At 42.7% G+C, this 13,162-nt stretch overlaps 1 protein-coding gene across 1 annotated transcript in view; it reads right to left on the reverse strand.

Annotated features, from left to right (window-relative positions):
* F5 (coagulation factor V) overlaps positions 1-13,162 on the reverse strand; it is a 728,300-nt gene that overhangs the window by 29,447 nt on the left and 685,691 nt on the right. Inside the window, exon 24 of the mRNA XM_069204171.1 lies at positions 5,726-5,908. Within this exon, the coding sequence (XP_069060272.1) occupies positions 5,726-5,908 (183 nt within the window). The remainder of the gene's footprint in view (positions 1-5,725; positions 5,909-13,162) is intronic.

A 13,162-nucleotide genomic window follows, 5' to 3' on the forward strand; every position in this document is an offset into this window, starting at 1 on the left:
CATCACCGGTCCTCTGGGTCCCCTCTCAGCACGACGAGCGTGGTCCCTGGAACTCAGCAACTCTGTCCAAGTGACTCCCACAGTCCAGTGACTCTTCAGTCCAAGTTTGGTGGAGGTAAGTCCTTGCCTCCCCACGCTAGACTGCATTGCTGGGTACCGCGTGATTTGCAGCTGCTCCGGCTCCTGTGCACTCTTCCAGGATTTCCTTCGTGCACAGCCAAGCCTGGGTCCCCGACACTCTAACCTGCAGTGCACAACCTTCTGAGTTGTCCTCCGGCGTCGTGGGACTCCCTTTTCTGACTTCGGGTGGACTCTGATTCACTCCTCTTCCAAGTGCCTGTTCCGGTACTTCTGCGGGTGCTGCCTGCTTCTGTGAGGGCTCCCTGACTTGCTGGGTGCCCTCTCTGTCTCCTCATCCAAGTGGCGACATCCTGGTCCCTCCTGGGCCACAGCAGCATCCAAAAACCCTAACAGCGACCCTTGCAGCTAGCAAGGCTTGTTTGCGGTCTTTCTGCGTGGGAACACCCCTGCAAGCTTCTTCACGACGTGGGACATCCATCCTCCAAAGGGGAAGTTTCTAGCCCTCTTCGTCCTTGCAGAATCCACAGCTTCTACCATCCGGTGGCAGCTTCTTTGCACCCTCAGCTGGCATTTCCTAGGCATCTGCCCACTCTCGACATTCTCGCGACTCTTGGACTTGGTCCCCTTGTTCCACAGGTACTCAGGTCCAGAAATCCACTGTTGTTGCTTTGCTGGTGTTGGTCTTACTTGCAGAAACCCCCTATCACGACTTCTGTGCTCTCTGGGGGTTAAAGGTGCACTTTACACCTACTTTTCAGGGTCTTGGGGTGGGCTATTTTTCTAACCCTCACTGTTTTCTTACAGTCCCAGCGACCCTCTACAAGCTCACATAGGTTTGGTGTCCATTCGTGGTTCGCATTTCACTTTTGGGGTATATGGTTTGTGTTGCCCCTATACCTATGTGCTCCTATTGCAATCTACTGTAACTTTACATTGCTTGCATTACTTCCTTTTACTATTACTGCATATTTTTGGTATTGTGTACATATATCTTGTGTATATTTGGCATCCTCATACTGAGGGTACTCACTGAGATACTTTTGGCATATTGTCATAAAAATAAAGTACCTTTATTTTTAGTATATCTGTGTATTGTGTTTTCTTATGATATTGTGCATATGACACCAGTGGTATAGTAGGAGCTTTGCATGTCTCCTAGTTAAGCCTAAGCTGCTCTGCTATAGCTACCTTCTATCAGCCTAAGCTGCTAGAAACTCCTCTTCTACACTAATAAGGGATAACTGGACCTGGTACAGAGTGTAAGTACCCCTTGGTACCCACTACAAGCCAGGCCAGCCTCCTACACTTCCCCAGTATCTGATGGGTCCAGTCTACCATGAAGCATTTGGAGGATTTTCCCTCTAGCACCACTGTGGCAAACAAGTCTTCCTTAAACAATTCCATGAACAGTCCTTCCACTCTTTCCAGGAGAATCACCACTTTGATATTATTTCTCCATGATCGACTTCCGCATCTGCTATCTTTCCCCGTAGCAATGCTATTTCTATTTCAAGTTGGGACAGGTGGTCGCCGTGGGTCAGAACTGTTGGTCGTGTCTGTTCTAAGTTTGATTCACTCTCTGCAACTCTGTCGCCCATTTTCTTATGGTCTTTCCATAGTAGGTTCACATCATGCGCTACTGTCTCAATCTTTCTTTCCAGCGCCTCTTTAGTGTCTTTGATAGTTGATTATTGTTCTATGGGATTCCAGACTTTTCTGCCATCGGCTGGGGGTGTAAAGCTGCTGCTCCCAGATCCACTTTGTCAGGCTCCCCTTGTGGTTGGTGTTTAGGTTTGGTGTACACCATCTTGTTTATCCCCCTTCCGGTCTGAGGGACCAAAGGCCCTGTACTGTATATACTCCTTAACTGTAGGCTGCATTTGTCTGATATGCAAGTATTTCTAGTGCCTTTGGCGGAGCAATGTGTGTCTCAAGTGTCTAGAGCCGCCACTGACAGAGGTGAGGTGTAGTTTCAGGATACCGGTCCTTTGTCTCCCTTGCCGCTACTGCTCCCGGGCACGAGCTCCCCACCATGGACAACGTGCAATTCCTTAGTCCGTGACAGAGCCTCTCAGGCAGTGTTGTTGCCCTTGTCCTAATTCTGTTCCTAGTGGGGGCATCAACCAATGTCACATATTTCACACCTAGACCCGCTTTCTATGCAGGTGGGTCGGGGGCCCCCTTATTCTCCTTGTGTCCCAGGATTCATGAGGAGCGTTTGTGTTCCTGATGGGGACCACAGGGTATGTCACCTTCACCCTCCAGCCTCAGAATTATCACCCCCTATTTGTTGCCCTCTCATGCTCTTAGTGGACCAGGAGCTAAAAGAATGAGGGGGTGGGTTTAACTCCACGCTGCACTGTTTATTACTGATGATCCAAGCAATTTATTCTGGCAGGAATATCAAAGGTTTATAGGATTTCAAACATATTTTTCACCCAGCGATTCCCAGAGGCATATTATCAGTATGGGGGTGACTAGTTTCTCCACCGTCATCCCCCATACTGGTGACAGTTCTGCAAGCTGTTTTCTGGACCCTGAGGGCATTAAGCCTAGATATGTGCCCATCTCATGCATTCAGGTCCTGGTGTCATTAAGCCTCGATATGTGGCCCTCTCATGCATTTGGGCTCCCCAACAGTCTCAAGGTCATGCAAGCACAATGGGGCAAACACTCCTGGTGCCGTAGTAGCATTGAAAGTGTGGCCTGAGGTCCAAGTATTAAAAGTGCCTCCATTCTCCCAGGGCCACCTGGGCAGTCACTCTCTTGTGCTCCAGGATCTGCTTTGGGAGCTGATTCAATTCTACCGGGGACTCTCGACCGCTCTGTTCAAAGGAGCATTTTCGATGCTTCTCAGGAGTGGGGGAGGAAAAAGAAATTAGGGCAGCCATCCCCACATCTCCTCTGAGTGGAGGCCACGGGTTATACATTACCAGCACAGCTTCAGAGCTTGATCCCTCTCACGATGTTCACCTACCCGCTACGCTCTCCTTCACGACAGCCCCAGCTACATATTGGTTTCTTCAGCTTCGAAGAGTCATCTGTCTATAACCCTTGGAACGTTCAGAAGGTATTGCGATGGTGGCAGACCGGGAGCCCCTTCCAGTATTCAGGGATCTGTTTAGCACTGCTGGGGGCCTGATTCAGAGAGGATAAATGGCCTCACAAGTCTGCGGTGTGCCAGAGCTTGGCTGTTATGCTGCTGCCTCCATGCTCCGGAGTCCACACCCCCTCCTCCATGCTTTTTAGCTTAAAATTTTAAAAAAATATATTTCCATTTCCCCTTATCATTTTTAACTGATTTTCCTTCTTTTACCTTATCGCTTTCTTTTCTAAATTGGTTTGGGAGTTTTATTGTGTTGTTTCCTTGACTTAAAAACTTTTGTACTGCTTGAATTTAACATCAGATTCTCTGGAGACTGTGTTACTAAATTGGTGGAGGTCACCCACTAACAAATTAATAACTCAATTTCTGACACTACATCTATACGGTTAATGTAAGTACTCTAGTGTTATTCTTTAACATCCATCGTCATCCACATCCATCTGTATGTACCCACATAAACTGTGATATACCTAGTTAATATCACTATGTACAGTATTTCTTGTGGAAATGGTTTGACATGTGTGAATAACTAACAAATAAATACATAAATGATTAATTTTGGAAAGCTTAGAGATGCTCTGAAATTGGACCAGCATATACAGGGAGTGCAGAATTATTAGGCAAATGAGTATTTTGACCACATCATCCTCTTTATGCATGTTGTCTTACTCCAAGCTGTATAGGCTCGAAAGCCTACTACCAATTAAGCATATTAGGTGATGTGCATCTCTGTAATGAGAAGGGGTGTGGTCTAATGACATCAACACCCTATATCAGGTGTGCATAATTATTAGGCAACTACCTTTCCTTTGGCAAAATGGGTCAAAAGAAGGACTTGACAGGCTCAGAAAAGTCAAAAATAGTGAGATATCTTGCAGAGGGATGCAGCACTCTTAAAATTGCAAAGCTTCTGAAGCGTGATCATCGAACAATCAAGCGTTTCATTCAAAATAGTCAACAGGGTCGCAAGAAGCGTGTGGAAAAACCAAGGCGCAAAATAACTGCCCATGAACTGAGAAAAGTCAAGCGTGCAGCTGCCACGATGCCACTTGCCACCAGTTTGGCCATATTTCAGAGCTGCAACATCACTGGAGTGCCCAAAAGCACAAGGTGTGCAATACTCAGAGACATGGCCAAGGTAAGAAAGGCTGAAAGACGACCACCACTGAACAAGACACACAAGCTGAAACGTCAAGACTGGGCCAAGAAATATCTCAAGACTGATTTTTCTAAGGTTTTATGGACTGATGAAATGAGAGTAAGTCTTGATGGGCCAGATGGATAGGCCCATGGCTGGATTGGTAAAGGGCAGAGAGCTCCAGTCCGACTCAGACGCCAGCAAGGTGGAGGTGGAGTACTGGTTTGGGCTGGTATCATCAAAGATGAGCTTGTGGGGCCTTTTCGGGTTGAGGATGGAGTCAAGCTCAACTCCCAGTCCTACTGCCAGTTCCTGGAAGACACCTTCTTCAAGCAGTGGTACAGGAAGAAGTCTGCATCCTTCAAGAAAAACATGATTTTCATGCAGGACAATGCTCCATCACACGCGTCCAAGTACTCCACAGCGTGGCTGGCAAGAAAGGGTATAAAAGAAGGAAATCTAATGACATGGCCTCCTTGTTCACCTGATCTGAACCCCATTGAGAACCTGTGGTCCATCATCAAATGTGAGATTTACAAGGAGGGAAAACAGTACACCTCTCTGAACAGTGTCTGGGAGGCTGTGGTTGCTGCTGCACGCAATGTTGATGGTGAACAGATCAAAACACTGACAGAATCCATGGATGGCAGGCTTTTGAGTGTCCTTGCAAAGAAAGGTGGCTATATTGGTCACTGATTTGTTTTTGTTTTGTTTTTGAATGTCAGAAATGTATATTTGTGAATGTTGAGATGTTATATTGGTTTCACTGGTAATAATAAATAATTGAAATGGGTATATTTTTTTTTTTGTTAAGTTGCCTAATAATTATGCACAGTAATAGTCACCTGCACACACAGATATCCCCCTAACATAGCTAAAACTAAAAACAAACTAAAAACTACTTCCAAAAATATTCAGCTTTGATATTAATGAGTTTTTTGGGTTCATTGAGAACATGGTTGTTGTTCAATAATAAAATTAATCCTCAAAAATACAACTTGCCTAATAATTCTGCACTCCCTGTAGTGCAGTAAAGCCTTTGGGAGCTACAAGAATGGGCCTCAACTTTTCTACAGGTCCATATTGCTTTAATTCCCTTTTTAACAGTGTAATGGACAATTACAATACTTAAATGGAGGAAACCATAACTAAGATCATACTCAAAAGTTTACCTAAATCCCACATTTACACCACCTTATAATATATTGTAGAACCGATAGTGTTACACTGTCTCATGTTTTGCAGGCAATGTTACCTTTAGACACCAAAGAATTAGAACTAGAACTGTGATGGTCACTGTGTTTTGCAACATTTTAACAAATTGTAGCTTTTTATAAGTAGTCATCTCAAGTCCCTCACTTAACTGCATTACTGCCTTTCCCTTAGAAGTATAAAGTTACCTTTTCCATTGAAGTGGATTCCTCTATATAGGGTTTCCAGTTTCTTCCGTTATCACTGGAGGCAATGGCAAAGGTCTTGAGAAACATTTCTGTTGTCAATGACTTGGCACCTTGAGTTATGATTCCTGTAATCCTCTTGGGGTGAAGAAGATCAACCTGTAGCCACTGTTGATTGTTATTTGACTAAAACAGAAACACGGAAAAAAAGAAACGTTGTGTTTAAATGCATCAGATAAAAAACAATCCCACGTGAATAGTATTCAGTTTTATGAATAATTCAAAACATATAAAAGAGCATTACAATTTAATAGGCTATGACCAAGAATTAAAGGCAGAGCTATAGTGCCTGTGATGCTAAAATTATTAAGTGCAGACGTCCACACTTAAAATCACCCCGCAAGCAGTGAAGAGCTCAGCATGAAGGTACAGACCTTCCTTAAACATACCAGTGTCTCTCTGTGTGACTTTGAGCAGTTCTCATCCTTCTGCTCTCCACACTATCATCCAGTGCACACTTTTTGTTTTGAATTGAGGATCTAGACACATCTAAAGATTGTATTCCTCATTATTTTCCACTTAGACTTTACAAACGTCTAACAGGAAGCAAATGAACATGGAGTTCAGTAGGAGGCACACGCCAATGAATCTTTGTTTTGTCGCTCTGTGGTTGTGCTTTTCAATCACATCTCCAATTAGAGGAAGAGTGGCTTTTCAGCACAGTAGGCCAGCACAGAAGATTCCTGAAATGATGCAGCAGCCATTCCTTTTGTCATGCTACTCACTGTCAGTCCTCCCACACTAAGATTAACAACAGCCTTTGGAGAACTTGGAAATCAAAGGAATCAGGTAACCTCTGATCACTACTTATTCCCCTTTTAAATGAGAGTACAGCTTCAGTCAGTTTAACAAGATAGTAAACTTTCACTGAAAGGGAAAAAGCTGACCTTTCAGTACTGCCCTTCCTTGTTCTCTCCCACGTGCCAACAAGCTAAAGCTCTAATGTGCACCCTCGAGCGTAGTAGTGTGAGTCCTAGTCAGAGAATGTCTGACAGTTTTAACAGTGTCACCTTTCAAACTACTGCACAATCACCTGCTCATTAAGGAAGCAACAACAATAATGATTTTTGTAAACAGTAGGAGGATCCACATGTGCAAAATTAGATTTTTTAAACTATAGCCAGTTCTGTAACACCATTGAATTAGTAGAATATGGAAACAATCCCAAAAATAGGCAGTGACCTGAGCAACTTTTTGTTACCACTTTCTGTGCATCGGAGGGCCAGGACCGCCCAACGCTACAGTGCTCATTTGCATCTGACGGCTACCAGCCGTCTGTGCACATGGCAGCTGAATTCCCTCTGGTGAGACTGTTTCATTATTTTCATTGAAATGACGATCAGTGCGTGCGGCACACTGACATAATTTCAATGAAAAAAAAAGTGAAATGAGCCGATTGGCTCATTTCACTTTTCCTGCCTCAGTGCTCAGGGGGCAATCTCAGCTCCACCGGCACTGAAGCAGGTAGGAGCGGTATCACTGGAAAGGGGAGAATCTACCATTTTCAGTGGTACTTCTCCCTAGTGGATCCCTGCTTGGGGATCGCTGCAGGAGGGTGACCCCCAAACAGGGATCCACCCACTTGACACCATGGAGGGGAGAGGCCCCTTGGGCAAAGGTTTTTGCTCCTCCATTACTTTTATGTGCATATTCAGTCTCTCTAACCCATAGGGGCCAAAGCCCCTGATCTGTCCCCTGGCAGGGCAGAAAGCGCACTAGGTGCCAGGGACTACTCATATTTATAATGCTTAGGGGTGGGGCAGCCCATAATGGGCATGCCAATGCTACCACCCGAATATAGTACGTGAGCACAGTCTTTCTGCCCCTCTATGGTGCAGATGGGTGAAAACCCCTGACCTGCCCCGCCTGGGGTTCGGCTGGGGTGAGTTGAAAGCACACTAGACACCAGGGATTTTTTGTAGATAAAAGAGGAGTGGAGGCTGCCAACAATGGGCATGGCCATACTCCCCCCCCCAAAATAAATGGGGCTTAATTTTTTGTGCCCCTCCCCAAGGGGCAGATGGGGGCAATAGCTCCCAATCTGCCCCCTCGGGTCACAAACAAAGCCTACTAGGCACCGGGTTTTTAAAAAAAAGAAAAGTCTAGCGGTGGGGCTGCCAGGATTGGGCCTGGCAATTCCAACACACCCCAAAAATGTGTACAGTCTTCCTGTCCTCCCCCCAGGGGAAGATGGGGTAAAACCCACTAGACACCAGTGAATACTTTTCTTTTTTTAAAAGAGGGGTTGGGGCTGCCCACCACCATGGGGATGGTTATGCCCCCACCCCAACTGAAGGAGGCAACAGTCTTTTGGCTCCCCCTGTGGACTAAAACATCTTATCCTAAAGGCAAGCAAGAGGACATTTGACTATTTTGGGTGTTGATGTTATATATGGGCCAGGACAGCTTGCCTAACTCTGTATATCATGCCACTTGCAATGGTGAACAGCTGCATTTTTGGGCTTGAGTAGGCTGCAGCCTGTAAATACCTACCAGACCCAGAAACGTCTGAAAACTAGACATCTGGGGAGGCCAGGGTATTGTGTTTCACATACACCAGAACTATTTTCTCACCCTTAATGCCCTGCAAACCTCCAACGTTTCCTGAAGTCATACATTTTCCCTGCATTTCTGTGATGGAAACTTCTGGAATTTGCAGGAATCCAAAAAATTCCTACCACCCAGCATTGCCCCAACTCTGCAGATAAAAACTCTGCCTCACTTGTGTGGCTGGGACTAGTGCCAGCGACAGGAACGGACTAAACCATAGTCAATAGGAGTCCCCATGCAAGCGCTCCCACTGTCTTTGGTTTCATCCATTCCTGCATTCCTACAATTCTTTATTTTGACCAACTCTCAAAGCAAAAGGCTATCATCTCTTTGGCATGCTCAGAGTTTTACAGCATACTTGAATGCTGCAGCCATCATGGTGATGATCTACCTGTGAAGAGCTCACACTACTTTGGTACAGCACAATTGTAACTGTCTCCTGGTGTGGAAAACCACCATCCATTTTTAATTTTTTCTATATGGTATAGTGACCCATTCATGTGTAGGACCTTTTAAATGCTTGCTTTCTATACAAAAGACACTCTGGTCAATATACTGCGCCATTGGAGTAGCAGAACAATTGAGCAGTACTCTCCTGTTTTGGTCAGACCAATACTAAAATGACTAATCTCTACAGTTGAAAAATATAGACTATTTAGTTTCTTCTGGAACAAAAGATGAGAACTTTTTCTCTACAACACACATGGTCTTTACTTCAATTAGGCCTCAGAGAGTATATTGTGCTTAACAATAATCTAGCACAAATTAAGTTATTGTCTACTCATTCATGACCTTGTGCAAATTATAAATGCACTCTTAAATGTATCATGTGGTGCTCAACTTAGCTTGAACCTACAAGTTATGATGGTGATGTAGCAGGTAGTCTCAAAATTGTAAGCCATGCAGCCCCATCACAGAGTACAGCCATCTGAAATGGGAACTGATCTTGACAGCTATAGCATCATTTCTGGTGCTGGTTTGTTCTTGGAGATTAAATGAGACATGATCAGGCGTAAGTCAAGGGTGAAATATGGCACGTGCACAAAGCTTAATCCATGTTCAGAGCAGATACCTCACTTGACCAACTGCAAGCAGATACTAAGACAAAATATACTCAGTGGTGGAAAAACCCCATGCCTACTAGTTTTTTTTCAAAATCTCAAACACATTGGCTCTCTCTAGTTGGTTTTGTGGTGACAACTATACTCACAAAAGGAGTGATCATGCAAGGTGAAGGAGTAATCTTGTTCTTGTTGAATCTTGCTGATTAATTGTGTGGGAAAGATGACCAGTGAAAGAATGTGCTCAAACATTCTACTCGGCTCATTCATTCATGTAAAGCGAATCTCCATTTTCATTGTTTTCCCTCAGCCCTGGTCCACAGCACTAACAAATGGCTTGTACATAATATGTACAGATTACAATGTGATACACAAAACACAGTATTTACATTTTCAGAAACCTAGTTTTGCACAAAGGAGTATGATGGCATATTCACAGCCACTAGTTTGGCATTTAATTGCAATTTGCGATGGCTTATGTGGTACCTTATACTCATTGCACTGGACTGTGTAGAGACATATGTCTAACTGATAGTTAGTGGTATTTAGTATTAGTTCTAAGTACATATGAAATTAAAGTAAATCAGTGTCCAACTTCTTGACGAGATCACATTTCTATCCAACTTTCATCTGTTTTAACTGTATCTTTGGTCCTCTTTGTGAAATGGTAATGATGAAATAGTCCTGAATGTAGCAATCAAAGTAGTTGGCCTTCCCCAGTTCCAAAAGTGCTTCAACATTTGTTGGTAATTACTATTATCTTTGCTTTGGTATTTCCCATCAACTTAGACCATTTGTCTACATGGTGATAATGCACATTTGTTCAATTCACACTTTTATTTATTCAGTGTAAGCTTTGTGAGCATGGCATATCAGTTACAAGGTACACTCAAGTTCATTGCCTGTTTGGTCGAAGGTTTTGGTAATATGCGGAAAGATATCATGGATATTACGCTACTGGAACTTTCTAAAGTAAATATATTGTGTGTGTGGAAATCAAGCTATAGTGAGAATCATTGGAGAAAGTGAGGGGCCTAGAAAAGTCTAAAAGGAAATATGGTTTGTTAGCTACGTATGTAATACTGGGTTCACAACAACCAATTATGACATTCATTTTACAGACTTTGGGTCCTCATAAATAATTTTAAACCACCCAAACTGGCATATAATTTGTTAGACTAAAGGCTGTGCAAGCGCCCCTAGAAAAGAAGGCATATTTCTAGGTACTCCAGTGGCCAGCCACAAATTTCCTTGCAGATGACAGCATAAGCAATTGTAATTGCCCATTGCAATAAACAATTAATAATATTAGAACAAGCCTAGCTGTGTGAAGGAGATGATAATAAGCCATGATTCAGGACTGAGGGTGTATTGATAATATTCATCATTGGTATGCAGTGTAAAGAACACTTATAATGCAATGCAGAAGGTTAAAAAAGAAACATGTCCTGCTTCATTCATTTTGGACAGCAGCTTTTCTGTTGAGCTGCATTCATGAGTCGTACGTCAACGTACTTAAGTATTGTGTTTCATTTGGTGTTTTACAATAAGTATATTGAATGTTACACAAAGTGAGGTTGCTTACTGGTTGCTTACTGGTTAGGACAATGCCTTGTTGTCATTGTCAGATGAGCTTTTTGGCAAATTAAATACTAATGACCCTCTTTTAATTCATAGTCAATTTATTTAAGAATCCAATTCTAATTTTCCTTTAAAATAAAAATCATGACATGCAGTTCTAGGACTGCATACCACTGTTGGAAATAATATGATACAAGTCCACCTAGGTTAAGACATGTATACCATGAAAACATCTCTGGGCATGTAAAATACATTCCCTTATATCTTCATGCCTCAGTTATAAAGTTCAGCCCTGACAGTCATTAACTGTACATTTACAGCTGTGTCTTTCCACTGTCTTTAAGCCCACAGATGTTCAAATTTGATTTTGATATATGAGCTACGATGATTATATAGTTTTCTGCAGGTTTCCTTATGTATTCAGATAACAACAACAAATATCAAAGTGTAGCTAAATCTTGAGTTATTACATCCCTTCTAACTGCGCACAATTTACAAATAATGTACAATACAGTTTTGATTTCAATACATTTCTCCAAAAGCAAGGCTCTTCAGCGTTCCCTAAAATTTATTTAATCTGCATATCACTTAAAAAGCCATGTAATTTTTTTTTTAGCAATTTCACTCAGAATCCCACCACAAGGTATAAGACTTCTCATACATCCTTGATGTTTCATGGACCACCTAACATTGTCAAAAGAGAATCTTTTCTTCTGCATTCATCAGGATGCTCAGTATTTTGAATAAGATAGAAAGCTGATGTCAAAAGTCTCCTTGATTCTCCAGGTAGCTCTGTCAAGCAGCCCAGAAAAAGCTCAAGGGACGTGAACCCAGGTCTACTGTCTTTCACGCAACGGTGCGCTGTGATAGTAAAACAGCTAAGCACCAGATTTAGGAAAAGTTGCTTGTCGATGACAACATTGATGGCTCTCGCTCTAAATCTGTCAGTTTTTGTGACACTAATCCTCACTCTTTTGTGCAAAGGTGAGCCTGCAGTGTCTAGCTTATGATTTGTACTAGAAGTACACATTTCGGTACAAATTTCTAGGTTAGAACAACAGCACTGGGGTGAGGCATGTAAGAATTGCGTTTAAGCATATAGCAAATAACAAAAGTACAGGTTTCAGGTGATACATCACTTGGTGATATACCCCTCACTAGCACCTGCTTTTGCTTGATTGTAACAATTTGGGGCAAATAGATATTAAGGTAATTTAGTACATATTGCTTCGCACCAAAACCTAGGGTCTCTCCAGACTTGCTCATTTTGTGTACATAAGTGGGGAAAGTACATGAGTAGGAGGGGGCACGTTTACTATTCTAACTCTAGTCTGACAAACATGGGTGCAACAATATATTCAGGGGAGGAAGAGAAAATTTACTACTCTATCTCCAGTCTGACAAGTAATAGGGAAAGTGCATTCTTTGGGGGATCAAGAGGGTGACATTTAATATTGTATGTCCAGTCAGACAAAAATTAGGAAAGTGAGGGGGTCTTATGTGGTGGTTATATAGGCACAATTCTAACTCTAGCATAACAAATACTGGGCAAATGCATAAAAGGCAGCGGGGCACATTCAGGGGCTGACTAAGACCTTGGCGGAGGAGATTGCTCTGCCCCAAATGTGGCAGATATCCCATCCGCCGTATTACAAGTTCCATAGGATATAATCGAACTTGTAATACGGCAGGCGGGATATCCATCTCTGCCAAGATCGTAATCAGACCCTTAGTATTCTAGCTAACGTCCAACAAACACTGGGGTAAGTGTATATTTTATGGGGGAAATTTACCAATCTAACTCCACTTTAATAAACATTGGACCAAGTGCATAGAGTGCATACAGTGGTTGATCAAATTTAATGTTCTAATTTCCATCTAACTTCTAACTTCAATCTACCCAACTTTGTGGAACGTGCATACATTGGGGCTGGGGCACATTTACTATTCTAATTTCAGTGAAACGAGCACTGAGGGAAGTACATACTTTGGGGGAGTAGGATTTAGAACACCCACAATTATTTCAGAAAAGTAATGTAAATACAAACCCCAGTGCAACAAACACTGAGGGAAGTGCATACTTTGGGGGCATCAGATTCACAATACCCAATATTATTTCAGAAATCTAATGTAAACAAAAACTTTAAAACTAACTAAATTTCAATTAAGTATCTTAAAATGAGAGCAA

This window comes from Pleurodeles waltl, chromosome 8 (assembly GCF_031143425.1).
Source record: "Pleurodeles waltl isolate 20211129_DDA chromosome 8, aPleWal1.hap1.20221129, whole genome shotgun sequence".
Taxonomy (NCBI): domain Eukaryota; kingdom Metazoa; phylum Chordata; class Amphibia; order Caudata; family Salamandridae; genus Pleurodeles; species Pleurodeles waltl.